This window comes from Penaeus chinensis, chromosome 15 (genome assembly GCF_019202785.1).
Source record: "Penaeus chinensis breed Huanghai No. 1 chromosome 15, ASM1920278v2, whole genome shotgun sequence".
Lineage (NCBI taxonomy): Eukaryota > Metazoa > Arthropoda > Malacostraca > Decapoda > Penaeidae > Penaeus > Penaeus chinensis.
In genome coordinates this window covers 5,486,740-5,509,239 of record NC_061833.1, presented here as the reverse complement: position 1 = coordinate 5,509,239, position 22,500 = coordinate 5,486,740, and the positions used below count along the sequence as shown (strand labels likewise).

Genomic DNA, 22,500 nt, shown 5'->3' with positions numbered 1-22,500 from the left:
GATTTCGTTCCTCTCTCAAGAACTTCGATAGAAACTGACATATATGAGGATGTGTTCTTTCCATTACAGTGTCATTTAAAATACAAAGACATCTAGAGAAATTTTTTGTTTCAATTTAATGTGAAGTTAATTTTTCACATCATTATATATACACATGCCACAACACACACCAATACATGCATCTTTTCCACAATACATACCTTGAGCATTCTCACATACTCATTTAACAGACCCACACATGCAGCACAAACAGATAAACAGTTTCTGTCCAGTGAACATCATAAGCAAGAGGATCATATTGATTCCTTAGCTCAAATATTTTGACTTAGTGAATATGACTTGGTTCTGGCACAAGCGAGCCGTGGTGTAATTATGTCCGTTTTGAAGAGTTCCGACAGAAAAAGTGGAAAATTTACCCGTATAGAAAATGATGACAAAAATGTACTACCTTCAGTGTGATTATTGCTTGGTAGTTATACCAGATACTGAAGCAGATGAACAAGGAAAGGAAAGGTTATTGTTAAGCCTGGATGTGGAAGTGCTGTGACCAAGTGATTGTTGAAAAACTTTTCAAATGTTTATTTAGATAATTTCCACCAGTTCAAGTGCTGTGTGGAGATAACTCCAGCTGGTCGGCTCTTGTAGGGCTCGTGTGATAGCATTAACCAAAGTTGGACAATATAAAGTACTGTGTTTTTGTAGCGTGCTGAGCTATGGCCTTTGCTGGGTGCAGCATGTAGCCAGTAGGGTAAATGGTCAAAAGTAAGTACATGGAGATAACAGATCAGTGGTCAGCACTATGTAAAACCCCAGATATTGTTTAAAAGTGGTAACTATGTTGTATGTTATATGAGTGAACCTATGGAATCACATATTCCTGCCAATATTTTATATGAAAGTATGAACCACACTTCTATTGTGCTGACAGCAGATCCGATGCCTAGAACATGCTGACAATTGATGATTTACTCTTCTCTGCTCTCTACAATTTTCTCTGGAACTGTTAGTTCCTTTTGTCTCTTAAGCAGTCTGAAATGTACCTCTAGCTAGTACAGACATGCTATTCTCTGCTCTCTTTCTGTGATTTATCACAGTTTTCGTTTTCACTTGTTATTGTAGGGTGGTTAAACAGAAAATTAGCTGATTTGATATCATGGAGTGCATACATATAGGGGTTTTGAATGGTGCTGGTGGAGATGTATGTAGCCTCTCAACTATTTCTTTAGTGTCTCATGAGTAGTAGATAGATTTGTGGGTCTTACTAGGGAAAGAGATGGGTGTACTCTGCTAACACCAGCATTATTCACACCTGCAATTCTCTCATGCTAAAATTTCATCACAATATTAAGTAATGTTCCATCTTGAGCTTCCTGTGGATTTAGAATTCCGCAGTCACTCAATGAGTCGTAAGAACTGATTAAATGTCTGGTATTTCTTTATAGCAAAAGTTATGGTCACTGAATTGCAATAACCTAATGTGATGATTAGTAATTAGATAGAAAATTTGACATGTGGGATATTTAATATTTAAATAGTGTTGAAAATAATGATCCCATTGTATGATTAAAGTTTAGAAATTGAAGCTGCATAACTTTGCAATATATTTTGTTGTATAACTAAATGTACACACATAGTAATGGAGAAAAGATTTTAACCAAAATATTTACAGCATTTGTTAGTTCTTTTAATGATATTCAGTGACTAACAGGTAAAATGGAGCTTTTAGAAGTAGATATTGCCATGTACTTACATACACTCTGTGTTCAGACACCCCAGACCTGGCATGAATAATGTGGGAGTGGATCTACCAAGAGCATTTAATTAGAAGCTGCATCTTGGGAAGATAATTGTGTATTGTATTAATATGAATAGATGGTATAGAAAAGAAAAGTGTTAGCAGCATGAGAGTAATAATTTAGGGTGTGGTAATCCACAGACACCCTTTGAGTACTGAGGCTCTTATATACTTGTCCCATCACCCTGTGTACATTATAATATTGTGGCTCATTTTTAATGATTCAGTTGCTGAAGTATTATATGAGGTTTTTATTTCATTGTGTCTTGAATAGACATACACTAGAAATATACATAGTTTCATGTTATTCATTAATGAAACTTTATTCTCACATAATGCATCAGTTACTGAGTCCCAGATTTTTATTATGAAGGAATACTTTGGCTGTAAAATCAGCTGCTTGTTTTTACAAGTATCAAGTTGGCCTTGGGTGCAATGCACACATCAGGAGCTCATATGGGTTCTCATCAGGCACATGTGCAGGGCCCACAGTCATAGCTTCTGGCATCAGGGAGGAGTTGGGGGTGTTATGATACAGCTTTTGCAGTTCACAAATAGATATTCTTTGATTATATCAGCTACAATGCTGTGTTTGTGCAAGCAGGTATTGTCTTTTCCATTCATTCCCTGGGTGCCAGTCTTGTACTTCATTGGCTGGGTATATATATATGGCTGCCAACTTCTGTAATGTTTTGCTGACTTCATACACAATTTTTTATGCATTATGTTTTGAGATCTGATTTTTGTAAATTATTCTTATCACAGTTTGATGCCAGTTTGGCATGGTAGGCATATTATCTTAGTTCTAAGCATCTTTTTTTTCTTAGAAAATTTCTAGTAAAGATGACACTCCATGTTGTGTTTTATTCTCCAACATATTGTTTGTATCACGGTACATCATCTATAATCTAATGTAGCAATGTAGATCCTGTACATTCTTTCAAGGATCGAGTTCTTCTCTAGGAAAGGGGAATCTGAGAGCTCTGATTCAATTATAACACATTAAAAAAGGCTTGATATGGAAATTCCCAGTATGATTATACAGATGATAAGTATTATAAACAAGGATTATACTGCAGGTATATTTCAGTATTTTCTTACTATGAACTTCAAAAGATTGGCATATGTATTCCATAAATGATGAATTAAGTGCAAAGGATCACTTTGTATATATGTGTGTGTATATTTATATATATATATATATATATATATATATTTATTTATTTATTTACACACACACATTTTAAGAAAAAAATAAGAAAACCGTCATATCACTTTCGAAGTATGTGAAAAGATGGGAAAAAGTTTGTATATGTATATGAAATGTTCAGCTGACAGTTAACCTGAAAATATGTTGAACAGTGGTCCATAACCAAAATACATGAGCATATAACCATTACTAGGGTGTGCTGCTCAGCTACGTAAAACATTTTTACACAATCATGTTTGTAAACATGTAAACAATTCAAATCTTGAAGTTAAAAAACATGAGCAAGTATATTTACAACCCAGAATATATGAATCACTTAATGTCAACAATTGCATATCCCTACTTTTTCTTTTACTTAGGAAAAAATACAAGATTTTATGAATTATGTGTAACACTAAATGTAAGGAAACTTATTTTCTTCGGTTATTTGATCAAGATACTTTTTCATAGAGCCACGTACTTAGAGATTTGCGAATATCTAGCTTCGCCCGGGCCTTCCTTATATGGCCCGGCTTCATAGCGCCAGCAAAAGAAGGCAGTGCTGAGTATTTGCTTTTTGCTGAGTTCCATGTTTCTGCTAGTTTAAACGCTCAGTGTAAGGTATTCGTTGGGTCAAAGATCTGTGAAAAGGAATTTAGAATCAATATCTTGAAAAAAAAAGAAATCTTATAATGAAAAAGGAAATTCATATACAGAAAAATATGATCTGAAGTAAAATGTTTTGGAAACGGTTATCAATACCTGAATTACACACTTTACTAAAAAAGAGATTTGGCATAAAGAGCATGAAGTTAATAAATGAAATAATTACCGGAGGTACATGCCACTGTTCAGATAGATGCTCATAAGAGTGTGTGTGTGTGTGTGTGTGTGTGTGTGTGTGTGTGTGTGTGTGTGTGTGTGTGTGTGTGTGCGTGTGCGTGTGCGTGTGCGTGTGCGTGTGCGTGTGCGTGTGCGTGTGCGTGTGCGTGTGCGTGTGCGTGTGCGTGTGCGTGTGCGTGTGCGTGTGCGTGTGCGTGTGCGTGTGCGTGTGCGTGCGCGTGTGCGTGCGCGTGCGCGTGCGCGTGCGTGTGCGCGTGTGCGTGCGTGCGTGCGTGTGTGCGTGTGCGCATCATCATCATAATGTAAAATGGTTTATAGTTTCGGGTTACGGTAGAAAATCCCCGAAGTCAAGGGAATTAATAGACAAAACGATAAGAAGAAGCTGTCAGATTACCAAGCAGTGAACATGTAATCATTCTAAGGGAATACCCAAATAATCGTTTTTAAAGCATATCATTACTTTTAAAAGTAACGACTGAGTGTATTAAATACATGTTACTAATATATAATATTATTAAATTTAATACCGGGGTCCGTATGTCTTCATTAAATACATCTAATGAAGTAAAACTACGGAATTGGATACATTACCAATGTTTAATATGTATAAGGTGAACAAGCCCGTCCATAGAGCAACGGTCGTTTAAGAAGTGGTCAGATTGAGGTGTCTTATTTTTCCACTATGGTTTTCACAGCAAAGGTCACGCTTACTGTTACGATACGTCGTAGCGCATATTACTTGTACTGACTGAAGACCTGATATGTCGGCAAAAGAATCATAAGTAAAGCTTTAGTTTTTAAATTTGAGATATAAACAAAACATTGGTAGATGAATGGACACACACGCACACGCGCGCCGGCACACGCACGCGCACGCAAGGTCAATATAAGTATATTAACCTTGCACACACACGCACACTCACACGCACACAAACCCATCGGAATTCTTAAACTGGGAGGGGGTTGGTTTCCCTAATAGGCCGTAAGTTTCAGGATAACAGGAGACAAGAGGAAAAAAGTCTACCTTTGAAATTTTCTCGTTAAGTGTTGCAATGCATATGAGAACCGAATCTACACAATTCTTTGTTGCATGAAAAGAATTAGAAAATTTGATTCCAGGTTTTACTCTTAACTGAAACCTCTCTGGCTTCCTTTTTCTTTTACCTCCAGCATAGAGGGAGAAAAAAAAATCCTTCAGTTCAAGCGGCCGCAGTTCGGAGAGGTTGCCGGACGAGGACCTGCTGACGATACGGCAGTTGGTAGCATTGGGGACTTGCAGGAAGAGGAGGTGGTTCAGGATGCCGAATTCTCTCAGTCCTTGAATCCTGACAAAGGAGAAGGGGAGAAGGCGGAAGTGGGGAAAAGGGGAAGACGGAAGGGGGGAGGATTAAGGTGGGGAAAGGTATAGGTACATGGTAAAAGGGAGATAAGGAAGGAGGAATGGGGGATAGGAAATTGGTTAGGGGAGAAGCAGAAAGGGAGGAAATAAAAAAGCTAAGGGAGAAGGAGATATGGCAAGGGGAAAAGGGGAGAAAGGTGAAAAGGCAAGGTTGAGGAGAGAGGGAAGAAAGTACAAGTAAAGGCGAAGAAAGAAGAGAGGGCAAGGGAAGGAGGAGAAAGTGTAGTGGGAAAAGAAAAAAGGGAGAAATGGAAAGGGGAAAAGGGGCAGAGGAGGGAAAAAGGGTTAAGGGAACGGGAAAATAAGTGGTAAGGTGAGAAAAAGAAAGAATGGAAAGGAAGGAATAAAAGATAAAGGAGAAGAGAATGGGAGAATGAGAAGGAGAGATAGTAAACGGGAAATATAAGTAGGGAAGCAGAAAGAAAGAGAAGGGGGCATTGAAGGCGAAGAACGGGAAAAAAGAAAGAAACGAAGGAAGGAGGGGTAAGGAGAAGTGTGAGGAAAAAGGGTAAGGAAAAGGGAAAATGGAGATATAGGGTGGAGAGAATACAGGAGAGGGAAAACTGTTGTTGTAAGATAATTAGGTGAGCGAAAGTTGACATAAAAGGAAATCAGAACAAAATACTTTAATGGTGCATATAATTGAAATAAATGGTAATTAAGTAGATAAAAAAGATGACGTAAGCAAACTAACTGAGGCAACCTGACAGACGTAAATGATCACTGTAGACTAGTGACTGTCCATCATTCTAAAATACAGATGTGCGGCACACGTTAAGAATGAAGGGAGATCTGCGTGTCTTACTTACTATCAGCCTCCGGGCTAGTACAGTGGTAACGTGTCGGCCTCTCATCCGAGGGGTCGGCGGTTCGCGCCCCGCCCAGGCGCGAGAAGTTGCAATTGTCGCCTGGAGGTTACTGCTGTGACTGGGCACCACGGCGGGTAAGGATTAAGACGAGTCAGCACCAGCTGACACACGTTAGCGAGTCGGCATTAGTCGACACAGGCCGGGCTCCCCTCATTGGCATAGCCCGGGCGAAGCTCAGCTTCGCATATCGGACTTATCCTTACTTACTATCTTATTCCCTGTCCATGATCTCACCATCGCGCTATCGATTTCACTACCTCATTTTCTCACTACCCACTTAATAATAATTAATGATGATAATGCATTATGTTGTTACAAAGACACTGGACTTTTACTTTCATGTACATGTTTTGTTCACTTACATTCGGTCAACTTTGGGTTTGAGATGAGAGCCTTTGGGAAATCTTAAGGCAGTGGTTGGGCCGCCCAGCAACCCGTCCACTAATTGGTACACTCCGCAATAGCTGTTCCAGATATATAAAATATATATATAGTTTAGTGTTAACAAGAAAAATGGAATATGAAATCAAATCATGGTTTACGAACGGTGGTTTTGTCCAGTATTTACGCATATACACATTTATACACATTACTTCCCCCCTACTCACAAAGAACGTACAGCAATCCTACCTTCGTGAACGACTCGCGGAGGAGTTCCATTTGACCGCCGTTAACATAGATGCCCGTCTGTTCTCCCTGACGTGCTTGATCATAACGACGACGTCGGAGTCCACCCGCGCCTTCGCCCGCAGCCTGGGTATGGAGCTGTTCGGATCGGCGCCCTGTGGGGTAGAGCAAAGGAAGGGAGGGAAATTGGCAATAGGTAAGGCACACTGGGAATGGTGCTACAATAGGATTGTTATTGTATCATATGAAAGTGAAGGTTGAAAGTAACCGTATTAAGGAGTTTTCTAAAGGTTGGTTTGTTCATTGTGTTGCTGTTATCACGCGGAAAAAATACATAATTTACGATAGACAGTTTTATCGACATTGCATCCCTCACCAGAAACCGAGAAGCGAAGATGTCCATGATCGCCCTCCAGCTGGTGATTGGTTTCCCCCCACCAGGTGAAAGGGGACCAGAGAAAAAGAGGTAGAATAAGGCAAAGCGTAGCAGCATTGCTAATTTAAGGCACAGTCACACGAGAGCCTTTTTCACGTCATACGGGCGAACAGATCCGTCGCCCATCCTCTCGATCTGGGCGACAAACATGGTGTCTACGGTTATTTGTCATCTGTAGAAATCGATTACTAAAATAATGTACGTGGGTTCGTTCGTAGTTGCAGAGAAGAAATAGTAAAAGTGTGTATCATAATCTGCAGAAAATTTAGTTTGGAGGATAAATATGGCAAGCTCGACTGAGGAACTTCCAAGACGTTTCAAATTGATTTCTGTTTAAAAATAACACATATGAAAAATAGGATACAAAATGGCATATCTGTTTACTCTTTTGCCATGCCCACTTCGCCGATTCCGCCCAATACACATCGTGTGCTTCTACTTGCGATCAAGCAGTAGATTATGCGGACTCGGAAGATGAGGGAAGTGGAAAAGCTGAAGTTACCGCCGACTCATCGTTGAAAAGATACGCTTATGTGACCTCCCTTGGGAAAGTGATGAGAGATAGGAGGAACTAAATATACGTATATTTTTACAGTACTTTATCAAATCCATTTAATGAAACTACTAAGAACTCCTTTTGACACCGTCGATTTTCTATGCTGATAATAGCATTTCATTTGAAGGAAATGTCGAAATATGAAAAAGTAGAAAGACGACTTCAACACTGGAAGCCATAGGAGTTTGCTTACCCTCGAAGCCAACAACCTTGGGGCAGTCTCGACGTTCTTCAGGGAATTCCATTTCTGTATCTAGTATTCAGAACTACTTTATTGTATACACACATAGACTTTTCGTGCCCGTTGTAATTAAATGAATAATTCACATGTTTCTTTTAATCAACGCTATGATATTTGTTCTCTTAATATTTTAGTTCATTAGTTGGTTATTATGTTAATCATGAAATCAACGGATAATAAACATTAATCAGATGCGAGTAAAATCCAGTGAGAAAAGATAAGTCGCTCTTTTTTAAAGGTTATGATGATTTTATCTTGATTAAATTGTTGACGAATTCACTCGATGTTAATCAAATTTGATTACACAGTGAGATACTTCAGTTAGATTAATGCAAATAATGTAATGGACAACGCAGAGACAAATATAGTTTATATAATGAGAATGATCCTAAAAAAAAATCAGTTATAATATAATTGATGATAATATCAATAATTTTAATAACGTTAATGATATCAATATTTACGGTGATGATATTGATAATGACATCAGTGAATTATATCAGTAACCGAGTGATAACATGAATGATGGTAATAATATTGATAATGATTATGTCAGTGACAAAATATTATGAATTTTGATAATGCAATCAAGACAATAATGGAAGTGTCATTATCAGTAATGATTATAATACTTTTGATAAAATCAGCATTGGTAACAGTACAACTAATCATGATAATATCAATAATAATCATCGGTAAAGACAATGATATTACTGATAACAAAACAGTAACAACAATTATGATAAGAACAATACTGATAACGAGGTTCCGGTTTTACGCCACGAACTAGGGTTGATTTTTAGGACGGTGCCTCAACTCCGACCGTTAGGATGGTCGTTAGCATTATTAGTACTGTCAGTTAACGGTACCTTTATTACCCGTGTTAGTATTGCCATTTCCGTCGTACCTGTAATAATCTTTATCACTGTGATCACCTGAATAATCACACTATTAACAGATCATTATCACTCGGGTAGGACGTAACGCCCGGCTTTCCTCTAGAACCGTGGCTCCCTAACTCCCAAACCGTAGGGTGGGGTCGACCTGCCAAAGTATGAAACACAAAACGAAGGAGACTTTATGTACATGATCTTTTTTATAAGCTTTCCACAGAGGAGATATATTTTCTAGTCAATGCAGTCTGTAGTCTGAGCAAGTACTGTACATTATTACTGTTGTTAATATCATCATCATTGTTATTAATTTGGTAATGCTATTTCACTTCAACGTTTTTATACAGTTCAAATAAATAAATACACATTTTTTTTTCATTTAGTTACATATTTTGACCAAACTTAAGAAAAAAAAAATATGGGAAACCCTCAGTGACTCCGCTGTGCAATCAATAAAAAAAACAAAAAACAGAAATTTGTTATTTATATGAAATTGATTCACACACACAAATTACAAGAGCTGTATCTTTAAAAACACGTGATTATTACAACACGCTGCGATATACAGAAAGATAAAGTTTAATCAGAGATAACTGAGCAAATGTAAAATGACACAATCTCGTACATTTATTTACTTCCACTTGTTATTATTTTGACAGCTTACCATAAAAGATCGGCCAATTTGCAAATAACATCATTCAGTCGGCGAGGAAGGCGAGAGAAAGGGAGACAACCGTTTGCATTTTTTAATATATTTACGAAAATAATTACGATTCTTTGGGTTAAGAGACCGCATTCTGGTTCACTTTAATTATGAATGAAAGGTTAGGCGTGAATATGTAAGTCCACGTCATTTAAACTAGTCTTTACGTAATAAAATCAATATATTTATGATAATTTGCAGAAGTCAGAGGAAAGAGCAAAAGCAGAAAAAAAAACACAAAATACCAATAACGTCCACAAAACGATCTACTTGTTAGCCGGTCAGCTCGTCGCCCTCTCTTGATCAACTTCCACGGCAAACAGTGAAATCTGCTGACGCTCGTCACATTTCACGGTAATTTAGGAAATGACACAAATATCGTGTCTAGAAAAAAAATAGTAACTCTCTTGATTCAAATTCTGCAGTTTAGAGTAAGACAGAATGCAGACTGCGCCAGAGCCCAGAACAGCTCACAGGAGACTTGAGGGAAAGCGGCGCAGCGCAGGATGGGACGCCATGGCGGTTGCTCGTGGCTCCCACATTAATTTATTATGGCCATTATTCGGTCACTTTGAGGGATTAACTTCATTTAGTTTGTGTTTATGTTTCCAGGGATTTTTTGGTTAGTTAATTTCATCATTGTTTTACCTAAAATGATTAATAGATTATAACTATATTATTTATTTATTTTTGTTCTAATATAGATTTTATTTGAAGTTATATAATTTTCTCTTCCCTATACCATATCACTGGGAATGTAAGTGTAGGCGGCTACCAAGTTTTTTTTTTCCAAATAAGAATCGCATTAAGATAGATGTTTAAATTATGAGTAGGGTAGCAGATTACCAAGAGCATTTAATTAGAAGCTGGATCTCGAGAAGATAATTGTGTATCGTATTAATATGAATATATGGTGTTTAAAAGAAAAGTGTTGGGATCATGAAAGCAATCATTTAGGGTGTGATAATCCACAGACACCCTTTGAGTAGCCTACTGATGCTCCTAAATACTTGGCCACTACACTATGTGTAGGTTATAATATTGTGGCTCATTTTTAAGGATTCAGTTGCTGAAGTATTATCTAAAGATTTTATTTAATTATCTTGAATAGACATACTCTAGAAATATCCACATTAATGAAACTTTATTCTCACGTAATGTACCAGTTACTGAGTCCCAGATTTTTATTATGAAGGAATATTTTGGCTGTAGAATCAGCTGCTTGTTTTTACAAGTATCAAGTGGTCCTTGGGTGCAATGCACACATCAGGAGTTCGTATGGGTCAGTGAGAAAGGAAATTCATACACAAGAAAATAACTTTCGATGGTTTAAAGTAAAATGTTTTGGAAACGGGTAATCAATATCTGAATTACACACTACTAAAAGAAGGTTTGGCATGAGGAAAGTTAATAAATGAAATATTTGCAGGGTGTACATGACACGTTCACACAAACGTGTGAGAGATAATCGGTATGTGTATGCATATGCGTATATATGTGTATGTATTTGTATGTAAGTATGGGTGTGCTTGAGAGAAAATGTTTGTGTATGTAAATGCGTCGGCATATGTTTGTGTATGTATATGTATACCAGTGTTGTCTTGCTCATTACGTAAAATGGTTCATAGTTTTGGGTTATGAATTTTTTTTCGCATAAGCCAACGAATATAATATATAAGTATAAGCAGTCAGACAAGCAATGAACATATAAACACTGTAAGGAAATACCCAAATAATCGTTATAATATTACTTTTAAAAGTAACAAGAGTGATTGTGTAGTCGATCATCATTAAGTACGTGATATACATTATTACCAAAATTGATATTAGAGTCCGTAAGTCTTCGTTAAATACATAATACAGCAAATCTACAGAATTGGGTACATAAGCAATTATTAATATGCATATAGTGAACAAGTCCTACGGCAGAGCAAGGGTCAGTTCAGAAGTGGTCCGATTGAGGTGTAGATGGCGCTCAGCATTTCGCCCTACTTTTTCACTATGGCTTCCACAGCAAAGGTCATGCTTGCTAGTACGATACCTAGGAAGAGATAAATTGTAGATTAGTTACACAGACCAGGGGCGTCAATTGGGGGTGGTTAGGGGGGGCAATTCCTCATCTCCTCCCCCCTCCTCCCAAGACTCTGTTTGTCCCCCTCAAGGCCACACCCTATCAACTTTTGGAACTAACTGAATTTGATTGCAGATACATACTAAGCATAGACTGATACATCAACTGCGCCCCCCCCCCCCCCTCAATTGACGTCCCTGGTTATCATCGATCTTTATACATCTTAATACTGTAAATTTTTAAACAGTAATACTAGATTTACCTCTTAACCAAAAGGTTCAAGAGCAGATGCTTGCTTTTAAACATGTATGTATTGTGATCACATCAGTATCACCAGTAACACGGTACTCACGCTTTTTCCACAAAACTGTACTGCAACTAGTGGTAGTAGAATTACAACAATATATGAATTACTTTATATATATTATCTGTGAATGACTTTATATATATTATCCGTGAGTAACGGAAAATGTTATAATGAAATTTGAAATACACCATGACATTTAGTTCATATAGACTTATCATTAATCCAATAGGATTTTGTTTATAGTCCATTGAGTTTTATTCACCGTGCCCCCCCCCCCCCCCCCAAGAAAAAAAAAATCCTCAGCTAATTGTGCTCACTTCTTCCCCCCCCCCCCCTCCCCCAAGCTGAAATGACGTCCCTGATACTGACTGAAGACCTACTGACATGTCGGCACAAGAATCACAGGTAAATCTTGCATCTTGAGTCTTTACAATTGAAATAAATACATTAAAAATAAAATAAAAAGATATCAGAGAAACAAATGCCTTGGCAAATGCGTAAACCGATGAACATAAATAGAGGCAAATTGGGAGATAAGTAGATTTCTAGATGAAGGGAAACACGCACAAAAACACAAAAACAAAACCGCATCGTAGTTCTTAAACTGGGGAGATGCGCCTAACAATGTTTACAACACAAACAAAGTAAAATGGCAAGGAATATTTATCAGTATGGATTCTGCCATATGAACTTTTAAGATCAGTGGAAAGCAAGTGGGTGCTTCTTCACATTTTTTTACATATTCAGCTAAGCAAAGGATGCTAAATGGGAAGAAACATGTGACCATGATTCTTGACACGTAAGCCAAGCTGCTAAGTCAAGTTAGTTTGTTTTTTGTTTTTTACAAACCGTCTCTGGTAGATCAAGGAAAGTACCGCCCTTTGGAGAGGCGTTCAGGGTTTCGGTAAAGCGTTGTACTCATCTATAAATAGTTTCAAAGGGATGTATTTTTACCTCCAGCATAGAGAGAGAAAACCCCATAAAAATCCTTCAGTTCAAGCGGCCGCAGTTCGGAGAGGTTGCCGGACGAGGACCTGCTGACGATACGGCAGTTGGTAGCATTGGGGACTTGCAGGAAGAGGAGGTGGTTCAGGATGCCGAATTCTCTCAGTCCTCGAATCCTGACACAGGAGAAGGGGAGAAGGCGGAAGTGGGGAAAAGGGGAAGACGGAAGGGGGGAGGATTAAGATGGGGAAAGGTATAGGTACATGGTAAAAGGGAGATAGGGGAGGAGGGGAGAAAGGGTAGAGGAAAGATGGGGATGGGCGAAACCAAATTGGGTAAGGCAGAAATAGAAATGTAGGGGAATGCGAATAAAAGGTAAAAGGAAAAATAGCGAAGGTAAAGGTAAAAAGGCAAGGTTGAGGAGAGAGGGAAGGGGGAACAGGGTGCAAGTCAAAGGGAAGAAGAAAGAAAGGGCAGGGAAAGGAGAAGAGTGCATAGTGGGAAAGGAGAAGAGGAAGAAATGGAAAGGGGAAAAGGGGGTGAAGAGGGAAGAAGGGTTAAGGGAAGGGGAAGAGAAATGGTAGGTCAGAAAAAAGAATGGAAAGGAAGGAATACAGATGAAAGAGGAAAGGGTGAAGAAGAAAGAGAATGGGAGAAGATAGTGAACGGGAAATAGAAGTAGGGAAGCAAAAAGAAAGAGAATGGGGTCATTGAAGAAGAACGGGAAATGAAAAGAAGCAAAGGAAGGAGGGGGTAAGGGGAAGAATGGAAAAAAAGGATGAGTGAAGGAAAGGAAAGGTTGAGAGAATTGGTAAGGGAAATGTGGGATAGGGGAAGGTGTAGTACGATAATTAAGTGAGGGAAAGATGAGATAAAAGGAAAATAACAAAATAAAAGTATGGTCCATAAGATTAAAAGAAATGGCAATTAAGTGGATAAAGATGGCGTAAGCAAACTGGCAGACGTAAATGATCACTGAAGACTTCATCCATAATGACTGTTCATTCTAAACTCCGTATCTCACTCTCCATCCCACCATCGCACTATCTATCTATTTCACTAACATTTTCTCACTCACTACCTACATAATGGGCAAAAATTAATGATGGTAAAACATTGCATTTTTACGAAGAAACTTGTATTACGTTTTTGTGTACATGTGTAGCTCACTTACATTCGATCAACTTTGGGTCTGAGAGGGGAGCCTTTGGGAAATCCTAAGGCAATGCTTGTGCCGCCCAACAACCCGTCCAATGATTGGTACACTCCGCAGTAGCCGCTCTAGTTATAAAGAAAACATATAGCTTAGTTACAAGAAAAAAAAGGAATATGAAGTTGAAATATGGTTTTCGAACGGCGGTTTTGTTCAATATTTACGCATATACACACTTATACACATACACCCCTCTCTACCCACAAAGAACGTACAGCAATCATACCTTCGTGAACGAATCGTGGAGGAGTCTCGTTTGGCCGAGGAACGAAGAGATGCCCGTCAGTTCTCCCATGTAGACCTGCCTGATCGCATCGACAATGTCGGTGTTAACCATCGCCTTCGCCCGCAGCCTAGCTATGGGGCTGTTCGGTTCGGCGTCCTTTGGGGCAAATTGGCAATTGGTAAGGAAGACGGAGGGATAGTGATCTAAAAGGATCGAAGGTTGATAATGTACATACATCGAGCTTTTACCGAAACCAAACAGTCCTACCAGTTCGAAACGTCCCTCTAACCTTAGTATAGTGATCAGCCAGGCTTCCTTCAATGATATGTAGAGGAATGTCCGTCTGCAGGAATTCGCTGACGGTAGTGAAAGGTAAGTTAACCTTGGGCAGAATGAGCATAGCCTTGAGGTTGGAGCGGTACACCGTGCTGATGATGAGGGCCACCATGAGCCATAATCCCTGTCAGCGTTCTTACTGGCACTCCTCGAGGGTCCCACGGCACGGCTAAGGGCAGGGGAGAGCGGGTGTTGTGATGCGAAAGGAAGCAGGTAAGGTTTCTTATTATCAATGTGGTGGCTGGGGCGACTTTATGAAGAAATTTAGGTTTTTATACTTCTTTATGATTCTCCCTTCCTCCCGCTCCTTTTTCTCTCCCCTCTCCTCTTCTCTCTTCCTCTTTCATCTTTTCTATCTCTTCTTTTGTTCCTCCCTCCTTTTCTCTCTCTCTCTTTATGTGTGTGTGTGTGTGTGTGTGTGTGTGTGTGTGTGTGTGTGTGTGTGTGTGTGTGTGTGTGTGTGTGTGTGTGTGTGTGTGTGTGTGTGTGTGTGTGTGTGTGTGTGTGTGTGTGTGTGTGTGTGTGTGTGTGTGTGTGTGTGTGTGTGCACGCATTCTCCTCTTCTCTCCCATATTCATAACTAGATGAGAGAGAGAGAGAGAGAGAGAGAGAGAGAGAGAGAGAGAGAGAGAGAGAGAGAGAGAGAGAGAGAGAGAGAGAGAGCACGAAAGAGAGAGACTTGGTTGGGGAGATAGGCAGACACGCAGACAGGCAGACAGACAGCTTAATTAAAACAAAACATAATTATTACAAAGCAAGACGAGGGAGGAAAACATCCACAGGACGTAATTGTAGAGATCTTGTGCAAGGGTCCTTCGTGCCCCCGCAAGGTCGGCCTGCTCGAATTCCTCAGGTGTGTGCCTGTGTGAAGAAAAAAAATGGATTTTTCTTTTATTTCTTCATGAGAAATCTTTCATTTTCCTCAAGAATATTGATGATTTTTGTTGCTGTTTGTCATTAACACCGCTATTGCCATTGATATTAATATCATCATCATCATCATCATCATTATTATTATCATTATCATCATTACTATCATAATCATCATTACACATCCTGCAGGAGTTTCTTGTAGCCGAAGTGGACGAGTGCCAAGGCGCCGCACATTCCCAAGGCAGCCACGAAAATAAGGAACCACATCTGAGTTCCAGGAAATGCCAGATGCGTGTCAGTAGAAGATAAGGGTACGGTTAAATAAGTAGGATATTTGATTTTTTTATAATTGTGTAATTAAACAGGGAATTCATGGTTATTTGTCAATTTTCTTTGCGTATATTTTTTTCTTTTATTTGGTCGTATTCGTACAAAATTTCTGATATAAGTTTAGTTACTTTTCACTGAATTAATCGATCAGCATTCGAAAAACATATCTTTCTTCAAATTACCTATTATTATTACATATCACAAAATACAAAAACCTGCACACATACCCAGGGTGTATAAGGCTTGATGAAACCCGCCATGTCAGCCTCAGGGAAGGGGCGCTTGAAGATGAGGTGTTGTCGGTCCATGAGAATGAATTCGCTGAATTCCATCGCGCGGGAACGCTCCTCCGAAACGCCCACTGGCACGATGGTCATGTCCACCTCCTGCCCGGGGGTGATGGGGTAATGGTTAAATACTGATGATAATGAAGATTGTGGATATGTGAATAGACCATGTGTGTGCACATTACTATGTCACATGTAAGGTTTTAATATTTATCTACATATATCGGTATTTATATTTTATTACATATTCACTCATGCCTTCTTGATTTAATTTACAGGTTAACATGATCCCATGCAATTGGAAAATATGGACACCCTAATGACGCCACACTGATATTTAGTAGCAGATCGCCTTGAGCCGTCACTGAGTAGTCACATGTCCCTCTGTATTCCCAGTACGTCAGTCAATCAACGGGGCTAATGCCGACACGGGCGCATAGCCGCATCCACCATTTGTTTCCATCCACGGGGGTCCCTCATGGCGAACCTCCACGCAGGCCTTTGACCTATCTCTAGCTCATCGTAACAGGTCTGGTCGAGCTGCCCAAGCCACGACTTCCGAGGTCGTCGTTCGTAAAGAGACAACTTGATAGGCAGGGTCATCCACATGGAAACGATTTAGGCGCCCATATAGCCTAAGTTGGCGGTCCCAGATTATGCAAGTAGCTGGTCCCATGCCAGTCTCACATTGTAGCCATCAGATAGACACATGATCCTGCCAATTGTACCCCATGATCCAGCACAGGGACTAGTTTCAAAAGGCTTCAAAATGAGACTACAAGGCACTAGATAATGTCCAGGTTTCGCTTCTGTAGAGCAAAACTGGCAGTATCAAAAACTCACTGCAAGCATGTATTGACTGAACAGTCATTGACTTATTACGTTATCCAGTGCATGCAAGTGTTAAGAAGTGTTGGTGCAAGGACACAGCTTTGCCTCACTCCTTAGTTGATAGGGAAGAAGATTGACATGCCCCCACCACATTTTACAGTACTTTCAGTACCAGTATAGAGCCCTTGCTAGTAAACCAATAACTCCTTGTTGGGATTCCCGAAAGCCTCAGTATCTCCCATAGCAATTTACATTGCACTGAGTCAAATGCTTTCTTGAGGTTGATGTAGGCTGCATGCAGCCAATGGCCAAACACATCATGGCATTCCACAATGACTCAAAAGTGCTGAAAAAGAGTGAATCTAGACTACTCTGGTCCGTGCCATTTTAGAAGAATGTGGGCGAAAACCTTGCCTGGTATACTGAGCCCAACTTGATCTGAGATTATCTGTCCATCCACTGAGTCGACTACAGTCATCTATGAGGAAGGCGTTGATTTCAGTTTTCCCAGGACTTGTTAGGCAAGATGACGGTCATTTACTAAGAAATTACCTTCAACCTCCTCAGCAAGATTCCTAATAAACTGTTCCTTGACCCTTCTCAGCAGTGTCCGAGCCCTGTGCTGCAAGGAATGGCGCAAGTCCTGATTGTTATTCAGTCGAGCCATGCGATACACATCTATGGCCTCCAATGTCTCCAGTGAGGTGAAATTCTACCCTGTCCTTGGGCATTTGCCAATGGACTCCTGCGCTGCATCAAGTGTTTCGTGCTTAAAGGAATCCTACTGGGACTGGTTTTCGAGCTCTGTGAACCAATCAGAGACTGCCGTGGCGAATCTCCGGACATACTCCTCCCTGTCCAAGTGAAACAACCTAGGGTGGCCAATGGAGAGAGGGGGAGATTTGAAGTGGATCTGAAGGCTATCCACACCAGTCTATTGTCAGTACCACAGCACTTGGCACTCTGTTAACCTTGCAGTTCTGCAAGATCCAGCAAGTGCTACAAGTATGCTTGAGGTTAAACCTTAGGCAGTTGCTCCAGATGGACGCCACCTCTGCCAGCCCCGCCGACGTTGCCCCATATAAAGGGGGATGACAGGCTGTGAGGCTCAACATCTCGGAGAAGGAGTAGGGGTTGGCAGGGGAGGCTTATGTATATCCCTCAGTAGATTAACCTACAACCAGAACCTGCTTTTCCCTTGAAGAACCTACATGTTGAAGGGTGTAAGCCACAACAGAATTAACATGGTGTTGATCCAGATATTGTCTCTTCAGCCACGCGGCATGGTCACTCAGCCTATGCGAAGTTCACTTGTCCTGCCCATACCTGTGCTCGACTCATTATTGGACCACATTTCACAACCAGCAGCTGCTACAAGTGTTCCTTCAGCAGCAAGCTCTCTTGTCAACCAGGATGTCCCAACAAGTGTTCCTGTAGCAGCCAGCTCTCCTGCCAACCTAGCAACAAGTGTTCCTGTAAGGGCCTGTTCTCCTGCCAATGTTGATACTCCACGTGTACCTGCTGTTGCTCCACCCACTTCAACTTCTAGGCCTACAGCTGCTCCTTTTACAAACAAACTAGTCACATCAATCTTGCACATTATCCAGGCTTCATGGATCAGTCCTCCCACCCTGTTTCAGGGGAGATCCAGCCTTCTGAGGAAAGAGTCCTGTCTTACTACCCATGGTATTAACTCCTCATTTGATGAAGACCTTCAACGTGCATCTTGTCCATGTATAACAGTATTTACATTTATGTACAAATGCCTTTTCTGTCTCATATTATGCCTTCTTGATTTCATTTATATGTAAACATGATCATATGCACTTGGAAAATATGTACACCCTAATGGCGTCACACCGATGTTCGATAGCAGATTGTCTCGACCTGTCACTGAGTACTCCCAGTATATCCCTCAGTAAATTAGCCTACAACCAGAACCTGGATTTTCCTTGAACAACCTACATGTTGGACAGTACAAGACCCAACAAGAATGATGATGTTAATGCTGATGCTGATGTTGATGATGATGATGATGAGTGTAATAACAATAATAATAATGATAATAGTGGTAGTAATGATTATCTGGATAATGATAATAAAAATAATAATAATAATGATAATAATGATGATACTAATAATGATAATACTAATAATCATAAGGATGATGATAGAAATAATAATGATAATAATGATATTGATAATAGAATCATTATAATAATAATGATGATATTGATTATAATAATAATAGTTATGATAATTACAATAGTAATAATATTAATACAATGCAATTAATGATGATAATGCTAGAAATAATAATAACATTAATAAGAACAGTGACAATAACTATATTAATGATAATGCTAGTAATAATGATAACAACAATAGTAATAATACTGGCAATAATAATGACAGTAATGATAATGATATGGATAATGATAAAATTATAATAATTTGAAGTGAAAAAAACTATATTCCATTTGTTTTCATTCGTGCTTTTTGATAATATTAATGATAATAACCTTGAGTATGATAACAACAACAACAATAATAATGATGATAATGTCCTCACAGCTCACCCTTCGGACCATCATCCCAAGCATCCCCGAGTAGGACCCGTTTTCCTCGCGGTTTCCCCAGCTTTCCCCCGGAGGAACGACGATGTTGTAGCTGCCCCGAGGGAGAGAGGAGAGACATTCGGGGTGTAGGGATGCAGAGATGATTATGAGTTTGTCTGTCTATCTAGATGATTATCATTTTCTAAAGGTTGGTTTGTTCAGGTTCATCACGCAGAAAAGAAATTACATACTTTACGATAGATAGTTTTATCGACATTGCATTCCTCACCAGAAACCGAGATGAGAAGCGAAGATGTCCATGATCGCCCTCATGCTTCCCTCCAGCTGGTCGGGTGATTGGTTCTGGTCCCACCAGATGAAGGGGGGCCACTGAGAAAAGAAGAAAAAGTAGAATAAGGCAAAGCGAAACGGCATGGCTAAGAACGCGTGGTGGGCGAGAGAAGGTGGTTCATATACGTATATTTTGTTTACAGATTTGACTTTATCTAATACATTTTATGAAATTACTAAGGACTAATAGTAATTCCTTTTGACAATAAGGTTGATTTTCTTAATGATAATAGCATTTTCTTTGTAGAAAATATTGACATAGGGAAAAGTAGAAAGAAAACATCAACAACGGAATCCATAGGAGTTTGCTTACCCTCAAAGCCAACACCTTCAAGCAGTCTCGACGCTCTTCGGGCGATTCCATCTCTGCATCTGGTTTTCAGAATTACTTTAATGTATATATATACACACATATAGATTTTTGCGTGTCCCTTGTAATTAAATGAATAATACATTTGTTGCCTCCCGAAATATATATTTATTTGATGATCACACAATGATCGTTTCTTTTAATTAACTCTATGATATCCGCGCTCTTAATCATTTATTGTTTTTTCTTGAAAAATAAACATTAATCAGATGCGAGTAAAAGCCGGTGAGAAAAGGTACGTCGCTCTTTCTTAAAGGTTATGATAATTTAGTCTTGATTAGTTTGTTGACGAATATATTTTATGTTAATCAGATTTAATTGCATATATATATATATATATATATATATATACACACACCTACGTATGTGTATATATGTATATACATATATATACCTACGTATATATATATATATATATATATATATATATATATACCGGCCGTAGTTTGGGCGTTAAGGGAAGCTGTATCAAATCACCGCCTTCTACCTCCTGCAGAAGATGAAACCATTACTACAGATTGATATGATCACTTTACATATAAGTAGATTGACTAGTTTTCATGTCCTGGCGTGCATTCAGGATGGCATGGGATTTATTTGTAAATATTTATATTAGCCTTTGCCCCCACAAGATCTTGCGGATATCTATCTTAACATGTAATTTTCTACCGTGCAAGATTACCTTCATATTTATATCTCACATTACACGTTGCTTGGCTGTGGCCTCACAAGATTGGCGGGATTGTAGTGTTGCGAGGGGCACGAAGTCCTTACTTGCCTCAAGTACCTAGGCCTCCCAGCTTTCCCCTTTCCTCATGCGCCTTAAGAGAGCAGGGAGTGCTTCCCTGCCGCTGGGCGTGGGATACCGGGTGTGTATGCCATGATCCTGGGCACTAACCCTGGGAAAAGGAGGGGCAGTAAGGGGGAAGAAAGAGGGGAGAAGAGAGAGAGAGAGAGAGAAAGGAAAGGGGAGTAGATACAGAGGAGATAAGGTAGGAAAGGAGAAGATCAGATCTTAGATCTTGCCTGCTGGCGGTTACAATATATATATATGTATATATATTTAAATGTTTTATATATATGTAATATATACGTATATATAATATACATATGTTATGTATACACATATATATATATATATATATATATATATATATATACACACACACATGATGTTATAAATATATGTTATAATATATATATATGTATATATACATATATATGTGTGTATATATAAATATGTATATATATATATATATATATCATGTATACCCATATGTATATGTTATATATGCATATATATATTATATATGTATGTATGTATATATGTATATATATGTATATATATGTGTGTGTGTGTGTGTGTGTGTGTGTGTGTGTGTGTGTGTGTGTGTGTGTGTGTGTGTGTGTGTGTGTGTGTAGTTAAGCTGCCGTAAACCAATAAAGCTGAAAAAAAAAACTGGCATTACAATTCATTTCTTTTCAACCAGGTTCACGATACGATGCTGTATCCGATCATATGCGATTAAATACGATTAATGTCAGTATATAAAAAAAATAGACAAATGATAGACACATAAAGGACGGAGGAAGGAAGAGGATAACCTAGAAAGTTAAGAAGGGCGTCACGAAAAGTAGTTCAGAAGCCAATGTTCTAGAATTTCAAAACTGGCTATGTAAATATCAGGGATCAATTACGTCTTTCTTATTAATTCAACATAGAGCTCATTAATCATGAACCGAGACTAAGAGGAATTTTGTAGCAGTAACTTTTGATTGTATCTGGCATTTTAGAAACGGCGTATGAACTTCACCTAGATGTCTACTTTATTTCCATACTTATCTAGCATACAAACACACACACACACACACACACACACACACACACACACACACACACACACACACACACACACACACACACTCGCTAAAAAAAAGTATCTTTATAATTTGATACGACGACGAAAGCGGTTGGAAAAAAGTGCTGGTAAGACATCCCTTCTAGGGGCGTCATCCCCCCCCCCCCAAGTCTGTCTCCTCAAGGTCTCGCTAGCCCCCCTAAGGACCATAACTTTTAACGTTTTTACTATTAACACCTATATATAGATCATTTTATAGCTTTAAATGCCCCTAGCATTGCTAATTTGTTGACATTGCTTGCTACATTTAAAAGAATTAGGATTTCGAAATATATAATACTTATAATATTTCGTGTTCAACCACCAACATGGCGAATGCTGGCAAGTCTAGA

At 39.1% G+C, this 22,500-nt stretch overlaps 2 protein-coding genes across 6 annotated transcripts in view; one reads left to right on the top strand and one right to left on the bottom strand.

Moving 5' to 3' along the window:
• LOC125032659 (transmembrane and coiled-coil domains protein 1-like) overlaps positions 1–2,649 on the top strand; it is a 25,094-nt gene extending 22,445 nt beyond the window's left edge. Inside the window, 1 exon segment of the mRNA XM_047623898.1 lies at positions 1–2,649. This exon segment is cut by the window's left edge and continues 200 nt beyond it. The gene's annotated coding sequence lies outside the window, so the exon portion shown is untranslated.
• An 8,132-nt stretch (positions 2,650–10,781) lies between these two features.
• LOC125032987 (glutamate receptor U1-like) overlaps positions 10,782–22,500 on the bottom strand; it is a 12,857-nt gene continuing 1,138 nt past the window's right edge. Inside the window, exons 2-10 of one of the 5 annotated variants that reach the window (XM_047624429.1) lie at positions 20,932–21,148; positions 20,193–20,251; positions 19,818–19,918; positions 19,550–19,640; positions 16,080–16,238; positions 15,701–15,789; positions 15,401–15,510; positions 14,603–14,818; positions 14,329–14,469 (exon numbers count right to left, since the gene is read on the bottom strand). In XM_047624429.1, the coding sequence (XP_047480385.1) occupies positions 14,691–14,818; positions 15,401–15,510; positions 15,701–15,789; positions 16,080–16,238; positions 19,550–19,640; positions 19,818–19,918; positions 20,193–20,243 (729 nt within the window). In that variant the 5' untranslated portion in view covers positions 20,244–20,251; positions 20,932–21,148 and the 3' untranslated portion in view covers positions 14,329–14,469; positions 14,603–14,690. Of the gene's footprint in view, positions 11,593–12,883; positions 13,051–14,048; positions 14,156–14,313; positions 14,470–14,602; positions 15,010–15,400; positions 15,511–15,700; positions 15,790–16,079; positions 16,239–19,549; positions 19,641–19,817; positions 19,919–20,192; positions 20,252–20,931; positions 21,222–22,500 lie in introns of those variants that run through there. The other 4 variants (XM_047624431.1, XM_047624430.1, XM_047624432.1 and 1 more) reach the window with 4 other exon arrangements.